Source organism: Aptenodytes forsteri, unplaced genomic scaffold, assembly GCF_000699145.1.
Source record: "Aptenodytes forsteri isolate BGI_AS27 unplaced genomic scaffold, ASM69914v1 Scaffold184, whole genome shotgun sequence".
NCBI lineage: Eukaryota > Metazoa > Chordata > Aves > Sphenisciformes > Spheniscidae > Aptenodytes > Aptenodytes forsteri.
Window position 1 is genome coordinate 226,058 of NW_008796078.1, and position 21,442 is coordinate 247,499.

The window sequence follows — 21,442 nt, forward strand, 5'->3', positions numbered from 1 at the left end:
CTCCGTCTGCCGCCGCTTCCCCGTCCCCTGCGCTCCTGGGAGAAGGGAAGCGGAGCGCGGGCACAGAAGGGCAGTTTTCTGACAGAGAGACGGTGCAGCTGGGCGTCCGCGGCAGCGTGCCAGCGGCAGCGTGGCCTCCCTGGTGCGTGGCTTCCCCGCAGAGCACGCATTTCTGGGAAGCGAGGGCGCCGACGGCGGGCGGGGGCTGCAGAGACCCTGTCCGCACTTGGGGTGACCCCAGCCGTCACCCTGTACGTGTGTTAACCGCTCAAAGGGCGCCTTTCTCGCCACAGTGAGACCCGAGTTTAATAAAAACACGGTTCACGTCCTCCATTGGCTCTAGCTACTCCCCTTCCAAGCATTCACACCCTAAAGACACTCTGGTAGAGCTACAGGCATGATTGCTCTGCAGCCCATCGCCGTCAAAATGAAACTCGGATAGTTTAAATACCTTAAATGGCTGGGCTTTGCTAACCTGCGCTTTTCGATGGAGCTGGATGAGAGAGCAAGACATGAGCAGCTCTACCGGTAGATCAGCAAATCCCTGTAACCTCTGGCAGGGATTTGATGATAGGCGGCTGGTGCCAAAAGAACGTGCAACGTCCACAGACTCAGCACTTGAATCAAAAGCTTTAAATCCAGGCCTAAGGCATCTCAAGCTCTTACCAGGAGTCTGACCCAGATGCAAACTACCACATGAGCATAAAATGAGAAAACTTTGGATGTTTAAGTCCCATGTTTGTAGTCTAAAGGAGACATTCCCCAGCGCACAGCATGCATCTAGCCCCCAGCACGGTGTGTCTGGATTCAGGATACGGTTCCTGTCTGCTCTGGGCAGAGCTGGGCCGTGCTCTTGTGTGCGGTGCTAGATGCATCTGAGTCATCGGTGAGAAAGGGAAATCTGAAGGAGCCCAGGGACTCCAGGGGACACTGTGGTGTCAATGGCTGACACCGGTGGAACCCTCTGGCTTCAGCAAAGGGGGAGAGGTCCCTCGGTCAAAAACAATTGTGCGTGCATGGCTGAGAGGGCAACCGGGCTGGAATCCACTCCCAGCTGGAAAGGCTTGTTTGCAAGAGCAGAGAGCATATGCAGGGGCGTGCTCCTTACGCTCATTTAACAGTGTGGAGATAATTTCCACATTTCCCTAAGCATGCATGACCCTACTCCTCTCTGCCCTCCGTAAGCTTCGATTTGGTCTATATAGACACGCTGTTCATACAGCCCTTCACTGCTGCTTCCTCAGTTCTGGTTTCTGTATGTTCCAACCCCGTCCCGCCAAGCAGCACGACGCATGCTGTGCTGTGATGCTGCCAGCTGCCGAGTGCTCTGGTTTCGCTTCTGGAGCGCACAACACAAGAAGTACGAGTCCCAGCTGCCTACAGATCTCACTGACACTTCATCCGCTCGCTTGCCTCCGGCCTCTGTCGCTTCCTGAGTACACATCCTGGGCCCATGAAGCAGCACTATCTACAGACCGCGTGAACATGCTCGCCCTTTACTGCAGAGCTGTGGTGCAGCACACAGCGCGTCACGCTGCCAGACAGCACTGCCCTCGCTGGTTTTGCTGGGGCACCGTCTTCGCCTTCAGCGAGCCTGCCAAATACGTGCTTACTGCTATCGGCATCTGTTAAAGTCGACCAAAACCTTTTGCTAGATTCTCCCAAAGATAGCTGGGATGAGTAAACAGGCCACGCGAAGTGCCACAGTACCCGCGCTGCCTTCCCCAGGAGGTAAACACCCGGCTCCCCCACAACCACAGTCACGCTCCTCTCCCTTGCAGCCCCCAGCTCTGCCTACTGTGGCCTTATGCAGAACAACAGAGAGCTGGCTCTGCGCTTAAACCCCAAACGTTCCTCACTGTTGGTGAATGGGGAGTGTCCGCAGATAGCGCTGCAGCACTGGGAAAGCCGCGTCTCCGTGAACACTCGGAACTGGGTTTGCCTAACATGCAAGAACGTGGACACCACAGTGCAGTCATACGACAGATGTGGGGCATCAACACTTTCCTCTCCAAAATGAATTCGAAATTAAGGGACGAACATTCCCCTCACTACCCCACCCCCAAAAAAATGTTTCATGAAAACAACTCTGTTCAGTGGCCTACATTTTACCTAGCTATGTAGTTTACTCCGGTGATGGACAATAATATTTTTTTGCTTAACAACCGTTTCCCAATAATCTTACTTTACTATGCAAAGACCTTACCTAATTAGGCCCATGAACTCAAGAGAACTAGCCTGCTGCTTTTGTGTTTTTGCAAGTACATCAGAAAAAAAGCAGCAGCAGCAGCAGCAAACACATCACGCGTACAGCGCATGCACACTAACAGCAGTGGCCAACATCAACCCATTATGGCCAATCTTGCAGGTTAGCAGAGAGAAGAATTTTGCTGCCCTACAGAAACAAGGCTGCAGATACAGGATCAGGCCTAAATTAGATGCTTTCCAGCACAGAAAGCCAGGCTGTACTTAATGACTGGCTAACTAGAAGTGGTAAGGAGTTGGAATCCTCCCCTCCCCGCCTCTCCGCCACTAGCACTGTGTGCCTGCGTAATGTTATGATAAAGAAGATAGCTCAAACTTCCCAGCTAGGAACTACTGATGGTTATCAGTGTCACACAGCAGTGGGAGCCGGGGGAGGCAGCTGTGGCCCACAGTTGTGCCAGGTGAACTGGCGGGGTGATCTCATGCCAGAAAAATGCCATACCAAGGACTCCTTCGGGTCCTTCCCTTAGGCCCAGTTAATTAATCTGAACACAAAAGCTTGCAAAGTACCGCAAATTTCTTTCTCTAACTCAAAACTGCTGCAAAAGGCTTTGAGACCCTTCTCTTTTGGCTTCTGTCTCTGCCTGGAGGAAAATGCTCGCATTCCTTTCTTGAGGGCCCTTTGAAAAGGCTTTTAAGCAGGCAAGCAGCTTTTTACTGCTACTGGACATTGCATCCTCTTATATTCCACTCTTCTAGCAACCTATCACATTCAGAAGTAGAAAACGTTCACACCGAGAGTTACAGTGGATTCAGTGAGCCTTGTGTGCCTACAGCTGCTGGTACGAGCTTCTCTAGCTCCTAGGTGTAAGTTTTGGGGAGTTTGGACATTATTTGAAAAGAAGTCATTGCTAAAATGTCAGATGCCATGGACTGATGGGAGTCCTAAACCTGCAACAAGCTTCGTCTTAGGCCCTCCTAATCTCTGCAAGCTTTATGGACTGCAGAAGCTAATCCTGGACCATATAAGTAAAGCTATACATTCACTAATGATTCACAATTGATTGGGAAGTTATAGTCACGTACATTTCCAGGGAAACAAACAAATCCTGACAGCTCCAATTAAGAGACACAAACCACTGTCTAAAGAACAGCAGGGAGAGAGAGAAAAAAAAAAGTGTCTCACTTCCTTCTAAAAAACTGCGAAAAAAATTCCTTCTGCAAAAACTCCCACCTTTTTATTGCAGAAAGAAGCCTTTTTCCTGACACTGAGTACCACAATAAATGAAGCAGAACACTGGCCATTTACACCGATTCCAGCCAGCACACGCCTCGGTGTCATTTTTCAGGACCTAAACTGAGCTGCTGCTGGGCACACAGAGCCACAGAGTACTTCAGGTAGGTAGCCCTGTGCAAACCAAGGAGTTCAGGCTGATGCACGCTCCACTTGGTGATTTTACAGGAGACCTGCTGTGCAGGTTTTTTTTTTTCCACTTGATACTAGGTCCGTAGGGCAAAGAGAAAACTTTAAAAGCCTAATCTAAATTCAGCTGCAGGAGGTAGCTTTTAATTGCACTTTGGATCAATAGAGAAGCAATCTAACACTTGCTCTTGGTTACTAGGCAGGGGTTTGTACTTCTCCAGATAATTTTCCCCTGCTTTTTATATGTGCCCTTTTCCTTATTTGCTCGCACAAACTGGATTCTCTACAATTTAAGTGCAGAACAAAGCAGTCATATCACTAGAGAACATATCGTATCATGTATCTGTGCCACAGGTTTTGGTACCTTATCAGCAGCAATAGCATGTTCAATGAGTAATCCCAACATTTAAGCAGTTTAAAGTACTAGAAAAGTGTTGAAAATAGCAGTCTCAAATCCTTATAGTCTGTACTGAAGCGATAGGTGTACACAAGTACTTAAAGGGTGTCAAGTAGCATTTTATTTCATTTCCCAGCTGTATAAAACTAAGAGCAGGCCAAAAGGTAGACAGACATTAATAAAGCTCCATCCAGAATTCTCCTTCTATCAAAGAGAAAATGTGTTATTGTAGCCCTCTTGTGTTCAGTCGGATTAACAGCTATTAGATCCACAGCGTCCTTCCTTGCGACCCTTTAAAACAAGGCTCTGCGTGCTTTAACCACACTGCCATTCAGTTCTTTGCCCCCTCCACCTTCCCGCAGTTTCTTTCATGTTTTTCCTCTTCCCATCCTGGTTGTAAAATCTAAGCATATTCAGACCACGCTTCTGAAACGGCAGAGTGCTCAGTTGCTGTATTCACACCGTAAAACAAGAGAACTGCTCTTTTGGAGTAGGAGGACTAAAACATCCCTTGTTGCCTATAAGAACGCTTATATTCCCAGCATTTCTCCTCCATAAAAGGACTGTAATGAACACAATTTACAGCCTTGTTTCCCTCTTTTAGATAATGCCTATGAGATCAAGTTTTAAATTGAGCGTCCCGCAGACACCATTTAGACACGTGCAATGTTTCTCTACCCTTACAGAAACCACCCTGACATTCTCCAAACCCTGCACGTACTATTGACAGTCCTGTGGATCCCAGACCTTCCCTGCCGATCACCAAGATTAAAAACTGGTGTCCACCACTTAGCTGGGACACTGCACAGTCAGGCTTGTAAGAGGTAGTGGCACTTAAGAGTATTCTTTTCCAACCTGCAAAGGCAGTAGGCAAACAGAAGAGCAAGTTACGGCTGCATTGCTGTGGGTCCTTAATGGGATGGAGTCTCCTAACTGAGGGTGAGGTAACAGGTTTCCTAAAAGACACTCACCTTCCACGTCTGCTGCCTCAGTCGTCCTTAATTCAGCCACTGCAAGACCGGTTCACTCTTAGAGATCAGGAGGCTCAGGCAAGCAGTTCAGTTGTGCTTCAAGAGCTGCTATCACCCGTCTCCAGGAGCCGAACTCCAACACGGACATGCTGCTGCGGAGGAAACCTGGAGAAGGAGCCATAAACTAAGAGAGAAAGAAGGAGAAATGAATGAGAACGGAGAAAAAACAAAGGACAGTACTAGAACAGAAAAACAGCTATGGCTTAGCAGCAACAACATCAAGGAATATTAGCAAGCAGTGCCCACTCTTAATCAGCAACACAGGGGTGCACTCCAGTTCATGAAAACTGAAGAGAGTTTCGGCAGATACACTCATACAGATTTTGAGAGCAGCAGAAACCATAAGGAAAACAGGCTTCAGAAAGAAAAATCAATATAGATAGTGAGAGTCATGCTATCTTCTCTATTTGAAAGGCAGCTATAGTAGCAAAGCTAGGAGCAAGTCAAACCCTGTTCTGTGTCTTTCCCTATAAACAAGGTAAAGGGGAGAAAAGCGTGCACCTCCATAACATTTGTTATTGCAAGCCAGGTTCCTGAAGAACAGGGTAATAGAAAGCATTTCGGAGGAAAAATGCAAAGACCACATATAAAAATAAGGATGGGAAATCCTACAGTCAACCTGTATTTCTACATAAATTTATCTTGGTTTTGATAAACGCTAAGAGATACCTAAGCCTCTGGGTGTCTCACAGAAAGCATGATTCATAGCACACCAGGGCCTTTGTAAACAAAATTGACAGCACTTACTTCGTAATTCAGTTACAACAGCTAGATGTAAGGCAACCCGTGGTATCTTTGTGACAAAAAGCAATTTAGGAATGAATGTACGAAGTATTCTGCAGACAAGCCAGTCGATCCCACCCAAATTAGGCTAACACATCGAGAGTGAGTCAAAGAATATGGTTGAACTTCTCAGTGTGAGCACAGATTATATAGTAAAACTGGTAAGAGACCCTGGGTACGCAAGTCAGCTGGAGGGCGATTAGTTACGGCAACTCTGAGCTGCCTGTATGTTGGGGAGAAAAAGGCTCACGCTATAGAAGCGGAAAGCAAAGTTTCTAATGATCCCACGTATTTCAGTTTATCATTTGGTAAAATATTTTATATTTAATTTTATGAAAAATAAATTGTATTGATTTTATTACTGATATTATTTTGAGACTTTCTTCCATTGCCAAAGATTAGACACCAGTAGCACTGTCTTTGCATCTGTTCAACTATTAGCTTTTACATATTAATAGAGTTTAATAGACCACACACAGCTACCTAGAGACCATGCCCTTACTTCCTCCAAAGGGGCAAAAAACTTTGCGGGATCATTTGCTGGCAGTCACTTAAGAGACCATTGAGAAGGCTTGCCTTACACCCACGAAAGAAGCAGAGGAAGCCTTCAAAGGCCACGTTGCAACTCACTGAAAGGTGGTTAGTTGATGACAAAAATTATTTTTTTTTTTTTTTAAATGTTAAGCTGGCAGAAATTCATCATTTTTTGTAGGGTTTGATCATGGTATTTCAGTTAGCCAGGTCATTCAGCACTGAGGACTTCGTCTACAGAGACAAAAAGCCTTAGAGAGCTTTCCTTCTGAAGTATGTAGCCGTAAATCTGATCAACATAAAAATCTGTCCCTTTCCTGCACCTAACGTGTTCTAAACCTCTCCGATGAGTAAAGTCAACACCACACCAAAAAGCTCATTGCTAAGACCTGCCACACAGCCTATCTGAAATTTAAATGAAGTTTTTGACATAAGGAATGTGAGAAGTGATCAACCATGCTTTCTCATTCTCATTTAGAAAACCAATATGTGTATTTTAGTGCTCTCGCTACAAGGACACCATTTGCAGTTCTGAAACATTTTCAAACTTAACTAATCTAGAGTTCATATGCCTTATTTAAAACATTCTCTAAGACGGTCTATGCAGACAGCTAAACAGGCTTTTCCAACTACAGCTCAGTTAACAGCTTCATTATTTCCAATCAGTTTTTCTTGGAACTAGAAAACAGGGTATTTTGCCTTGGGAAAGGTGAGAAGTTTAAGCTGATCAAAATGAGATGTGTCGTTAAATAAAATTACAGTATTATAATACTGTAATATACCACACAGGCTACTCAGCCACCCTTCAGAGGTGGAAAGAGTTTGTGAAACCCTTGCAGATTCTTTCTATTGCTCCTGACTACCCTCGGGAGCAGCGAGCTACACCACGTTAACAGGCCAACATTCAGGCATTCCAAGTGTTACAAAGCCAGCCAGTGCTGTATTTGAGCCTGTGAAGGCTGTGAGTAACTGGGAAGGATAAGGGTGCTTCCCAGCTTGTCCCCATCCTTTCTCTGTGAGAAAGTATCATGAGACAAGTGTAACCACCTCCTGTGGCTGCAGTTTGTGTCCTCTGTATATATCTTATTGTAGATTCTGCTCATCTTATCCAGCATAAGTTAATATTTCTCTAATACCTCAGACAGGTCCAAGGGATCTCGGGGAAGGGGTTGATCCTCTGATACTCTATATTGTAAGAACCTTTGCAGACCTCTGAAGGGGAACCAGATGAACCAGAGAAGAGGTCTATATGAGCTAGCAAGAAGGACACAGGACAGGGTTATACATCCCTAGCTGGGACCACGCAACAGTTGTTTGTCTCTCAGCTCACTGGTTCATCGTGGGCTTTTATCCCCACTGCCGCAGCTCATTCAGCTCCAATACAACAGATCTGACAAGCTCTCCCTCCAACCTAGAATTTGGACATGGGCCAGGTAAAGGAGGAGCCAGAGCATACAATGGGGGTTGTGCATTCACAGAATGGAAGAAAAGATGGATCATCCAAATAGACTAAGTGAGTATCAAGAAATATTTTATTGTACATGTAATCAAAGTTTAAAAAACAGACAAGAAGGAGCAAGGGACAGATTTATCTAGCATCTCTTAACTATGCAGGGTACAGAAATACAACTAGTAAAGAGTTAGCCCATATTAGTACCCTTTGCTCCCCTTCCTTGCCCCAGTGAAGGAGGTTATACAAGCGAGATTAGTAACGCTTCAAATCAAGCCTTCTCCGTAATTGCACGCTTGAGCTGACATAGTTGAAGTACGTTCAGTTTCGTGAGAGAGTATGTGCCCTCAAAATAGTTGTTTATAAACAAAAACACCATCTCTTTAGTGGTTTGTAAGCATTACTCATTCAACACCAAAAGTATACTTAAATGACTAATGATTTAGCAGCCATAATTGTCTTGTTATATCTGAACTGACACTATCTTTAAGTATATCAGTTATAGAAAATAGATTCCTTAGGTTTAACAATATGTAGTAGAGAATATATTATCTAGTGACAAAACCGTAATGTAAAGAAGCAGAGGAAGTATCCACAGGGAAGGGGGGGAGCCGCATGCTGAGCAAGGGGCGCGTTGACTAATCAGAACTAAAAAAGCTGAAGCTCAGGAGCGCTAGCTGCGAAGGAGTTACACCTCAGTATCATTGGTGTAAATTTCAGAACATCTGGTTTGAAAAATATGCTATTCATCCCACATCCCAGCTTAACTCATGACCCTAGATCCTCCTTACGTACCACAGTAGGATCTTAAACAGTTCTAGCAATGTAACTCATGTTCTGCCTTACATGCTGCAAGGAAGAAGGCTTCCATTCTCTTCCAGAGCCAGATAGGAAGAAGTCTGAAAATGAATGCAGAGCATTATGAGGGCTCATTCACGCCTTCAACCGCTCAGTTTCCTTCCTAATTTACAAGGGTGAAGGCCTTCAGAGCAGAAAGCTGCAATTCTTTTTCCAGTACAAGCTGATTTTCTCTCAGTAGCTTAGAAATAAGCCTTCACAAAAAAAAATGTAAGCTATACAGCGTGTAGCAAGGGATGAATCAAATCAGTGTGACAAGTGCTAAATCCCAAATTGAAGGCAAGACAACTTTTAGGATTCCCACAAAAGAGGGATTTGTTCATTCTTCAGCGGCCCAATAAGCCTAGCAAATTAAAAGACTCTCTGCAAAACTTCCAGAGAAGGCCCATGGAAAGGCAGACAAAGCCAGATCCAAAATAACAGTAACTAACATATTCTGGATTCTAATGCCCTTTGGAGACTATCAGCTTTTTGGCTTAAAAGGCAAGTGAATCATGACGTATTAACGGTACCATGATCTTCATCTATTTCAGCCTACAGCATGGTGTAATGCAGATTATTAGTGTCAAGTTACACACCCAGGACTTGAATTCACTAACACTCATAGCACCACTGGATTGTTGCTGTAAATAAAGACAGTCTAACCCTTAAGTCCGCTGCCAGAAAGAGCCTACCACCTTTGATAGTTGTGCACCACCACCTATTCCAGGCCAGCTGACCTACCCACATTTTCTGTCCTCACACATATGCATCTGTTTTCAGAAAAATCTAAACAGCTCCAAGCTTAAACTCGGTGACATATTACCTTAGCTATCAAAGTTTCAGAATAAGTTCTCCTTACAGTGTTCAAATGTAGGAAATTCACACAACTGACAGACCAATTTATTAGCAGTATCTCACTAGTTATTTCCTGTACGTGCCCACTGCACAGTCATAAAAGCCTCCCAGCTCTTCCTCATACTTCTCAGCTTTGAAACAGGAAAGGATCAATATAGATATCTCAGGATTAACAGACCTAGGTGCAGGGAAATAAACAGCTGTTCTGTACCTCAGTAATTATTGCTCAGTATTTATCTGTTTTAAGCAACACCAAGGCAGTATTTGAATTTATGCTGCACTTCAGCAGAGACAGGTTCCCTACCATTAAAGAAACATCAGCCTTTCCACAGGAAAAAGTCTCTAAAATTTAGCTGGCCATTTTTTCTTAGCCATTACATTTAACAAGGCAGATTTGCTTAGCTTCCCATTCTAACAGCATTATAGAGTTGTCAAAGCATATGGCTCATACCTACGGCCTGTCTTTAAAGTGGAGTAGCTGGGCTGCACGATTTCGTAAGAACTACAGAAGTTTGTCAGCTATGCTAAAACACTACTTAAAGAGCCTAGAATTGTTCGAAGACTCACCAGCTACCTAAACAGAACAGTTGTCCCACAAAAGTGGTTTCACTAATAACTGAACTTCAAGACAAGCACTACAAGAAAGCCAATAAAGGAAATCTTGTGTGATCACAGGTGTTCTCTCACTGTCTCATCCGAAAGAAGCTACCTGCCACTTTGAAGTATCTCCTCCTTCCATAGGAATAACCAACATACCTTTTGGAGGCAGTTTAGACAGCGACTGCTCAAAAGTATTTCTACAGAACTGCTTTTTGGAAGAGAGAATAAGTTACCTTACTATTTGCACAAATTGAGTTTACTACACTCATTTTACTCTGATAATGTTTTAGCTACAAGGTATCTGTACAAGATACATCAGCAGAGATAGCACATTGTTAACACTACATATGTAAACCGAGAAACAACAGGTCCTTTCATCAAGGTGTCATATTGCAGGTAAGCCATTTTACGTTAGTCCAAGAGGCTGCGAAACTGCACTTCCGCACCACGGAGATTCCAACAGAAAAGCCGTGCTCTACAGAGGTGACCGTCCATCCTGGAACAGCAGCAGGAGAAGAATCAAGCAACCAGTGTTTGCGGTAATATTCTTAAGAAGGATTCCATTCATTCGGTGCATATTGCTGTACATAAGGTGCATAAACCTGTCAGGTATGAGATCAGCGTGAAGAGAAGCCAGTTGCAAGGCTGCAACCAACTACTGGCGTCATGTCCCAGATCTGGAAGAAAATATTGTGGAGAATTACACGGCATTATTAGAAGACCTAAGAGGTATTTCTGCAAGAGGCATAGAAGCAAACATAAAAACCTCCCTGGACACAAGGTAGCTAATCCTGTTTAAACGGTACTTGAGGAAAACATCATGAAGAGTTACACCAGCCTTATAAAACGAAAGCCAAACTTAGGGCTCAAGAGAGTCTTCTAGCAGTTCTCTGTAGGTCTGTTTTAAAAAGTGCTATGCAGTTTGTTATAAAACATGCTTACAGAAAAACAGGGACAGACTGGAACAGTCTCAGTTCTGACACGCGTGGCGGATGCATAGCTTAAGCACAGCAAGATTCTACATCAGTCTGATTTCCATGTCAGTGTCCCATAACCAGGGCTTTTAGTGGCAATGCTCCAAGAAGCCAGGGAGCTCAGAGCAAAGGAAGCCTGCACGTTTCATCACGTCTGTGTCTTTAAGGCCGCTGGCAGATTCTCCTACTGCTGATGCCTGCTTTGTTTGTCCAGAGGACACCAACAGTAACCAGTTCTGAGCGCTAGACTCCATACAATGGAGTGACAGGTCATTTCCTCATTCAGCTGCAGGAAGAACAGTCTGCAACAAATACGATTCTTGCTGCCCACAACAGTTTGTAGCAACAGTTGTCAGAAAGAAAAAAGTATATACAAACATTAGTTCTCTGTTAAATATCTCTAATAAATGCAGGCAAGAGGTACATGAATACCTTCACAATCCGGTCGCTCCCACAAGTCACCATTAGCCCTCTGGAGATGTCCATGGACATGTGTGAAATGTTGTGTTTTCCTTCATGAAAGGTTGCCAAGGAAGTACGGCTGCATGAGAACAATTCAAATGAAAGCCAGCGATCAGATGAAGCTTGATGGCATTGTTATAGCAGTGCAAAATAAACTTACAAGAAAATTAAGTTGCTCAAGTACTAATAAATCAGTCCTGAGAACTGCAGTGCCATATTAAAGGGGACAGCATTAAATTAGCGAGTCATGCTAAGGCATTGCTTGTGTAGTTATACAGGTGTGATATTTCCTGGCCTTCTGCAGCCTGACTGTTAATAATACTAGAGCAGAAGTCGGACACTGCATTAGTAAATAATTCTACTCTTGGTTATAAAGTCAAGCTCAGCTACATTTTTTCCTGCTGTCTATAGTGAATCAACTAGGGCACAGCACCTCCCTTTTTCAAAAAAACCCAAACAAACAAACAACCCCCTCAACCAAAAAAACCCAGCGAACAACAACAAAACAAAGAAAAACCCCATAACACCCCAAAAATTGGCATCTGATTACTTTGGTCCTTTAGCACTCCAGGTGTCCAAGGAGGTGACAAGACAGTGAAGTGCTGTTCATGTCAAGATAAAAAGGGGGTTCCTTCATTGCTAAGAAGAGTTTAATGAGACAGTAAATTAAGTTTAACCCAATTTGCTTGCACGGGGAAAATAATGTTGGGCTGTGAAGAACATTCCCGTAGAAAACAGTTTTCAGTAAGTGCACATGAACTAATGCACATACATGCTGGCAGCTGTGATGCATTGTCAGGCACCCATTTAGCAATTTTAAGTGCGATCAATAGCCTTTACCTAAACAGAAATCTTGAGACAAATACGTTTCAACTCTAGATCTGGGCTCATGGAATAGAAGAAATAAAGTGGATAAAAAAGTTGTAATACCACATCTGATCCAAATCAGCTTGCAGAACCAGCTGAGGGATCTCTGCCATTGTAGTGCTTTGAGTACCCAAGGCAAAGGTGGCCTATTAGCAGAGAGTCACCTTGGCGTGTTTGTGTAGCATCATGTGTGGATGTGGAGCAAGCACAAGCGTTTCTGCACCTCAGCAGTATTACTTTAACTTATTCCTCCTTAATACTCACTCTTCATCCTTGATTGACTCAAAACAGGAATCACAGACACGGACCTGGAACTCAAATCCCATGATCGGGTAACTTGACCGTTTGGTACTGCACTTGCCACACACTGCTTGCCCACATTTTCTGCAATGATGCTTCATGAAGGAAGAAGAAAACAACCAAACAAAAAAAAATCACTATATTGTGCCACTCAACCACCTTACCAAGTGCTCACTGAACGACAACAAAGCTTCTGTTTTGCAAGCTGTTAGGAAGCCTTCTGTTACTGCAACCAAGGACTCTAGAGTTCTGAACAGCCTTCTTGGCCATTAATGGGTTTACCTCCATATTCTCCCTGTCCATCCTCTTCTCCTTTTGCAAGCTCCTTCTGGGAGCAGGGGAAGAAGAGGGTTGAACAAGCAACCAAGGGAATAACAGTCTAAGCAAGCCAGAAACAGATGAGTGTCGTGGTGCCTGCCCAGTCCCTCCAAAAAGAAAGCTATCTGGAAAGCTTTGACATTCTAGCCCAGTAAGAGCAGGGCCATCACTGCTTCACTGAACTGAGTACCCTACAACATGTTAGGCTGCAATTTGCTCAGTTCTGGGGCATTGCGTGCCACTTCACACAACACTTGAGGATTAGCTGTCCACAGCTCCAGTGCATAGAAATATTCCGAGAAATCCAACGGAGCACTCCCAGCACAGCCTGCTTTGCCCCTTGATGGAAGTTTGATGCAACACTTCACATAATTTCTTAGCACTGCCTAGAAGCAGTGACCTCTCGATAAACCCTCACTTCAAAGCAGCAAAAATACCAACAGTTTAAAAGATCTAACAGCTTTAGTGGTTTTCTGTCTGCATTTTGCTTAAGTGCTGAAGTACAGCCAAGCACTCGAACCAGCGATCTCACCTGTCTCAACCCTAATGTCTTTGTGTCCCACATTTGCTTTATGTTCCAGAAGAAAGGTTGTTCACACTTCTGGCAGGAATCACTTTCTAGCCATTGAGGAGCCTACAAAAGAGCAAGAGATGCAAGCAATCAGAATTATTTTTCCTCACATGACAGCCAAGGAAGTTTGTTTTAAAAACCCGAAGTTAAGTTTTACTTGGAAAGATGCCCTGTCTCAGCTCTGGACATTACGACAATAGATTGCCTAGGGTAAAGTAAATAGGAAGTTTAGTACAAAAAAACCCAAACCCAAGACTACAGTTATTTGTTACCTACGCACCTCCTATACTTTTTAAGCCCACAGCAGTATGTTATGTAACTGCTTTAATAAGAAAACTAATTCAGACATCTAAGTTATTAAACTTGCTGCAGGCATTCAAAGACTGCTACTCTGGTTGCCCAGATGATTTTTAAAGGGCTAGTGTAATCCAAGTTGTAGAAGCTATGAGGCAGTCATCCCCGCTAAGAGGGAGGATCCAGAAGTAAATTCTGGAAGTAAATACCTTTTCTGCTCCCCTAGGATTGCAGTTTGACATAATTAAGAACTCGCATGCATTTTCCATCCTGCCCACATCTTCGTTAAGCATCCCTTCTCCCACCCACATATTCTTCCTGCCATAAACGTTTTAGGCCAAATGAAAACAGTTAGAGCTTTCACACATTTCAACACTCTCAGATACTTTAACTGAGCATCCTTGTAAGGGATAGAAAGAGAGGCACAATATTTTTAGCGCATAGACTTGAAGAGAACATGTATATTCTATACAACTTTGTACTTCTGATGGGGGACTCTCCCTGAAACCCAACAGGAGGAAAGCTGGAGCAACAAAGAAGCTTTTCTCCTCAATTCACTTACATCCATTGTTGACAGTAATAAAACTATAGTATTGTCAGTTGCACCACCATCTCACCATGAATATTTATTAATACCAGATGTCCAGTTCCTACATCTTCAACCTTGATTGCATCCCCTTCCTTCCCCCATGCTAGTGGAAAATATTGTAAAGGGTAGTAACAAGTCCAGCGTGTGGGGTGGGGAGGAGAGTAGAGGAAATGAGTCGCCACTCCACCAAGTGAGATGTTCCATATTGCTTCTTTCAGTTACTTACAATAGCAGTTTTCACTTAAAGGCATTTTTGAGAAGACAATCCACTTTCTGGCTCCCTCTAACAGAAAAACAGGGTATCTTCCTATTCTTTTCATCTTAATTTCAGGCATGAAATAGGAGGTAAAAACCTGTCAACGCTACCAACACTATTACCAGCACACAGCTGGAACTGCCCAAGATCAACAGTACAGCTGCCAGTGGAGTTACCATTCCTTCTAATCAAAAACAGTCTGCCTTCTAGTCTTACGTGCATTAGTACAAATTTGAAGATACCCTATAACATGACTCACTAGCTAATGCTCCAGAGGCAGTATGTTCATCATTCTTCAAACATTTAGTTTCTTTGCTTTTGGATTGGGCTTGATTATGTTTTTCCAATGAGTTCTGAGACATCACAGCTGTTCTAAGTTAACCATATTATTTTAGTTGTATTAAAACTGTCTATTATTTAGAAGATCCCTTAATTACTGCGTGCAGATCCAGAAGAGAAATGGCCACATCTTGTTTTCCCAATTGTATTATAAGTCAATTCCTTGCAACTACAAAGTTTCATAATATCACAGAAGTTTGAAGAGAGAACATCATGCTGAAAGCGTTAGGAGCATCACATACAGCATTCAGTGTGTTTAAGGTGACAGCTCAACACATGTCAGAAAACAGTTCTTAATCATGACTCTTGCATTTAAGAAAAAGCAACAGGGCAAGGAAGGCTGAGCCTTAAATACTGCTTTATGGGGGCGACCAAAACTCCTATAATTATGGTTTAACCAAAGATAGTAATAGACATCTTTTCAGCTCCTATGATGGATATGAACTGATGCAGAAAGAACATGCGTGGCAGGCTCAGTTGCTGTGTACTGAGGTCTTTAAAAAAAAATGTTGTTTGGGGACTGAATTGCTACATTCTGAACCGCATCTCAAAAACAGCATCTCACTTCTTTACCTGCTTTGACATGAGTTGAGAACTTACTTCAAGACTGCTGAAGCACAGTCCATTGGCTTCTTTACTGCAAAAGCTTGCCTGCTTTAGAGTGTTCCAGCAGCGAGGGCTGTAGCCATTCCAATGAAAATGTTGTCTCATTGAGATAAGACTCTAAGCAGTCCCAGGCCTGTCCTGCACTTCTCCTGTCCTGGGAATCCATCTACTACAATGCAGTATGGACAGCCACTAGCACAGAGCATGTTTTAATAATATCATTCAGCCTTAGAGTTTCAGGCAATGTGAGGAAAACAGCCTGCAGAACTGACTAAGCAAAGCCACATCAGCGTCTGAAAAGGGGAAAAAATATAAAAAAAAAAATCTTTCACCTAGGACATGATCTTACCTCTTCTCGGCTGATATCCATGTTCCAAACAGCAATTCCCCCATCAGCTGAACAAGATACCAGCTGCCGTGTCAGCTGGATGTAACAGATAGCCTGCACCTTGTCACTGCAAACAAAGCAGACACTATTTACCCATAGGTATTTAAACAAAGCTTAGTTTCCCAGCAAACCCCGATTTATCCTTGTAAAGCTACCTAGGAAGGCAAAACTGATTTCCAAACACTTTGCTAAGTCTACTAAGTAGAGCTATGAAGAGGAGTGAACAGATGCTGTCACCTAAGCACTACCCTAGCATCAGGATGTTGCCTAGAACAGTGTTCTCACAGGCTTGACCAGAATACCAGAGGTACAGTTCCGTGTTAACATTTGCTGGCAGTAAGCATTGACAGTGAGCTGAGTGTCAACTGGCTCAGAGTGTGCGTGCAAATACTCTTCTGTGTTGGCAAGGAGAGCCAGTTATCAAAACAGAGACAACTGGAAAAACAAAGAGAAATATTTGTTTCAAGATACAGCTAGGAAGCAGACAGAGCTTCCACTTTTGCTAACAAATCACAATAAGTAAGTCTGTAGCTGCAAAGCAAAGCATGCATTCACCAGTAAGACAGTTTAATCCTAAATAAAGTCATGGCAAAATGAAAGTCTACCCGAAGAAACTAAACAAAGGATCTCAACAGTATTAGACTGCTTTGCAACATCTCAGTTGAATTAAAAAAGCCATTCTGCTTCTCAGAAGAACTTACTTTCCCGTTCAGTATGAAGTTTGATGCTAAGTGTGATGTTTGAAGAGAAACTAACAGTGTTATAAGTCTTCACCAGGACACATGATGCAGCAGTAACAGCAGTATAAAGTCCTCCAGTCACTGACTTCAGTTACTTTTTTGTAACCAGTACTCTATTATTAGTTCTTTAGCCATAAAACTAAATCCTCAAGATTTAACAAGAGTTCTAGGGCTAAGGCTATCAGTCTTGATCAAAGGTGGATGGAGGCATCTATGGAATTAGACAAGAGGAGAATGCACTATACAAATACATCTTCAAACATAAACAAGATCTCTACTACCACTGCATTTCTAAATAGACTATATCTTCAGTGGTGAACTGCCTGTCAGACTGAATTAACGCTAGCTGCCATTTTTAAACCTAGGGCCTCGTGCCTCTGTAAAAATAAAGAGTTGATTAAATACAGACAACTAACTACCTAATCCACAGAACGGTGGAGATGCGACGTGCTTTTCTGAAGTCGAGATACCACCCCTGTAATTTAGCCAATCAGTGTATCACCTCACTGATAGAAAGAGACAGAGAACAGGAACCTATTGAAGCTTATTCTACATGGGTACACAAACATGCTTATACATTAAGTTTCCAGCCCCACCCTCACAGGCAACTCAGTGAAGCATTTACAATACAGAAGCATGCAACTTTTACATAAAGTCCAAGCAAGATGATTTAGGATTTTTACCCACCTCTTTCTGTAACCTACTTTTATGTTACGTTCTCATTACCCATAGTTTAGAAGTATCAAACGCGAGCAAAAAAAAGATTTATCAGTAATGCTTTCGTAGTACTGATTACCCTTCTTCCCCCTCAAAGTCCTCAGAGTTCTGCAAAAAGTTATTTTCTCCATTATTCACAAAATTTCAAATATCTTGCCATGCTATTTAGTCTTCCTGGGACTCTGTGTTCATTACAGAACATGAAGGAAAAGTAAGACACCATTACATACTGATGTCCCTGGAGCAGCAGTGTTCGCCCCTTCCTTCCACCAATATCCCACATGATAATGCTGTGATCAGAGGCACCCGAGAAGAGCAGTCGTTGAACAGGATCCCACCACAGGGAAGTAATACTTCCTAGGAAAGAACATTCTGCAGTCAGATCTAAGGGAGCCACTCCTCAACACAATGATGCTCTTCTGGGTCGTTAAAGTGAAACCTGAGGTACTCCCTTACTACAGTTAACAGATATTGAAAGCCTTAAGGCAAAGGACAGCATGCAACAGCAAGATACGGTCCTGCTAGAGAGGCAAAGAGCATTTGACAACAGAACAAGACATCCCTAAGAAGAAAGTCAGATGCAAAGCATAAGCCAGAAAGTTCGAGTTACTAGCTTTCCGCCCCTTGTATTTAGGTAGTTGGCTTTAAGAGTCAACAAGGCTGCTATGCGATCTTTGGAAGGTGAAAAGTATTAAAACTTGCCAAGCGGAGACTAGTATCTACAATACAGGAAGGTGCTTGGTCAGTGGTCGCAGGACAGCATGCAGTGTTCACAGGTAAACCGACTCCCTTACATAACCGTTTACAACCTTAAAATAGTTGGAGTAGGAAACCAAGTGACAGTTTCACTGCTGTTAGCAAATCTGGCCACTACGTACTAAATTACAAAACTAGATTTCAGAAGGCCCAACCTGGCTGTGCACCTCATTAGTCACACATAGAAAGAAATGAGTCATCTGACAGTAGCAGTCTTATACTAAACCCATACGTAATGTAGACAGGAGACTAAAGAAGTAATTTTGCGTCTCATGCCGCCTATAGTTTTGAAGGTGCAGGAACATTTTATTCCTTTACAGACATCCTTCCCTTTAAAGCATCCTTCCATTGCTGAGTTGTCATCAAAAGCCTTGTTAGTCTGAAAGTAAGATGAACAGTAATTACAGTCCAAATCAGTCCTTTCCAGCTCTCTGGAGCAAGAGATTTTTCTTGCCTCCTTTAGGGCTACACTGTTTTCAGACTGACCCATTTGGGAATAGTTCTCTCAGAGAACCTTGAGCATCTGCACCATAAAAGGCAGCTTGAGTATTATCACAGCATTACACAGAGTAGGCTGTTAAATATGGAGAATTCTGGAAGCTGACTGTTGAAGGACAAGCTCTAAAACCATTTAAACTGCAAAGCTTATGAAGTCACAGTAAGGCAAGAGCTAGAAAGGAAACAAGATGAAGTCAGAATTTTGAAGTCTGGCAAACAGAGCTGCACTCAGAGAAGAACTAGATGCCATTTAAGTTTAGAGTTACCAGGCCTTGAGAATATTACACAAATACTGTGGAGGAAAAAAGGTTACACATAATCCATTTTGCTTTTTAAAAAAAAAAAAAAAAAGGGAAAAAAGATGAAGTAGCTACTACTGCACCAACTGAAGATTCTTCCCTCAAATGTAATCATCTTTTATACTAGATCAATTCTTGTTTTGAGGATCACAGTCCCCTTAGGGAACTTATATGTAAGCCAAAGTTGTCTGCTATGCGGACAGCACTGCTGAAGTCGGTGCTTGGACACCCACCGCAACTCAACAGATAGAATACACGCTATACACAGTGCCGCATCGAGACATACTGCTTTCAGACTAACAATAATATCTATCAAGGAGTTGCATTTGAACACAGACTAGCGCAAAAGCATACAGAGGTAAAGGAGTCTCTAGGGCCAGGAGAATTATTTTGCTCCTAACTAAAACAATCTGAAATTCTGCTTGAAAGCAGAAGAGGCATTTATCATTTGAAAATCTCAACTTGTCTCCCACATTCAAAACCAGCTTTATCATTTTACAGTCATCTGCAAATCAGGAGTCTACCCAGCTTTAACAAAGTCTACTCTATACTTACAGCTATTAAACAAGGCAGCCTTTTCCAGTGGGTCAGAGACTCATGACCCAGTAATTCACCCCTACCCAAATGCAAACCAGTCAGCTGATTAGAAAGTTGCTAGTACCACATGGGAAGAGGCATTAAGTCTTGTTTATTTCTCTCAGCATATTATTAAATTATACATTCTTCTATGATTTGCATTCTTGCCTTACTCATTACAGCAGACAGCGGCTCAATATCAAGTTACAGACTATTTGGTTGTTCGTTTGATATAAGGACTTCAGCTATACTACACAGGATGAGACATTTGTCTTTGACTAGACAGTTTTGATTCTAAAAGGCTCTCTAGATTTCTTGCATGTAGCTTAGTTTCAGCTAAACAGAGAAAACTGAACTAGTATCCCATAAAGACTGATCAGAACAGCAAAGTCTGCACTGGAAAGAATTAAGTGGCTTTTTAGAATCTAGATTGGGGGTTGCTAAAGCTGCTTTAGGTATTATTATAGTACTACAAGATCTTCAGGGGAAAAAAAAAAAAAAAGAGTAATACATTCTCATCCTTTCTTTTCAATGTTAAGGAGACTAAAGTTTTTAAAGGTGGCCATCTAGTGGATAACTTGTGTTTAATTGCATGCATATGTTTACCTTTATTTTCCATCTATAATAAAAATACCTGTCAGTATTTATAAGGCTAGGATTTCCCCTCAGCAAGAATGCGTCTGTTCTTTAAGAGATAGTCATATGCACAGCTTTGAACAGCTTTTGATAGCTACTACCCTGCACTAGTTGTTTACCCAATATCTATCCTTAAGAGGTATATATCCAATTAAATGTCTCATCCCGATTTACAAAGAGGTACTATAATCTGGGTCAAGTGGAATTAAGAGGAAGAGTTACTTTACCTTCATGCCCTTTGAGTGTTGTGATAACTGAGCATGTATTCTGCTCAAGCTTCAGGAGCGTGATCTGTCCAGAATAATCACCAACAAATGCATGCCAAGTTTCATGATCGTATCTGAACACCAGTCAAGGAGAAGCCTCATTTGCTTTTAAGAGTATTTTACGGGACTGAAACAGATAGCACAGCTATCTATTCCAAACAAATTGGAAAAGAACATTTTAATATGCCAGATAAATATTTACATAACTACTTCTAAAGGGGTTAGAGACCGTAATAGTTAAACCTTTTTCATTCCTCTCTTCACCTCACACTTCCCTACATGTGCAAGTAAGACAGTATGGAAAATAAGTGAGAAAAGTTTTAGAAAGCCACTGGAGAAGCCATGAGGTAATCCATCCCCTAGTTTAAGGCAAACCAAGTAGATTTAGACCATTTCTAGCAGATATTCCTCAGGTTACTTGTTGCAGTGCAGAGCTACCACTAGGAGCACCTCACTGAACACTGGGTGGCATTCGGTCTTACCTAGTATCTACTCCTATAAACTCTTAGTTTTCTAGCATGTTATACTAGTTGATGCCCCCAGGATAGGAAAACTAAGATACAAGGATGTCGACCCTCCACGGTTAGTTTACCTTACAGTGGAAGTATACTCCCAATGTTCTAGCTACTGGGAATGAAGGTGAGACCATCTAATTTCTTGTTCTGTTCTCTGCACTTTCAAGTTTACTGATTGCCCTGGTTTTGGCTGGGATAGAGTTAATTTTCCTCCTAGTAGCTGGTACAGTGCTGCGGTTTGGATTTAGCATGAGAATAATGTTGATAACACACCGATGTTTGAGTTGTTGCTAAGCAGTGCTTATACTAAGTCAAGGACTTTTCAGCTTCCCATGCTCTGCCAGCGAGGAGGTGCACAAG

The 21,442-nt window shown here is 42.7% G+C and overlaps 1 protein-coding gene across 1 annotated transcript in view; it reads right to left on the reverse strand.

Moving 5' to 3' along the window:
• Positions 1-7,879: 7,879 nt before the first annotated feature.
• The window catches only part of WDFY1 (WD repeat and FYVE domain containing 1), a 21,180-nt gene continuing 7,617 nt past the window's right edge, over positions 7,880-21,442 (reverse strand). The window contains exons 5-11 of the mRNA XM_019474026.1: positions 20,529-20,641; positions 17,767-17,893; positions 16,041-16,146; positions 13,569-13,670; positions 12,683-12,813; positions 11,522-11,630; positions 7,880-10,792 (exon numbers count right to left, since the gene is read on the reverse strand). Of these exons, the coding sequence (XP_019329571.1) occupies positions 10,733-10,792; positions 11,522-11,630; positions 12,683-12,813; positions 13,569-13,670; positions 16,041-16,146; positions 17,767-17,893; positions 20,529-20,641 (748 nt within the window). The 3' untranslated portion in view covers positions 7,880-10,732. The remainder of the gene's footprint in view (positions 10,793-11,521; positions 11,631-12,682; positions 12,814-13,568; positions 13,671-16,040; positions 16,147-17,766; positions 17,894-20,528; positions 20,642-21,442) is intronic.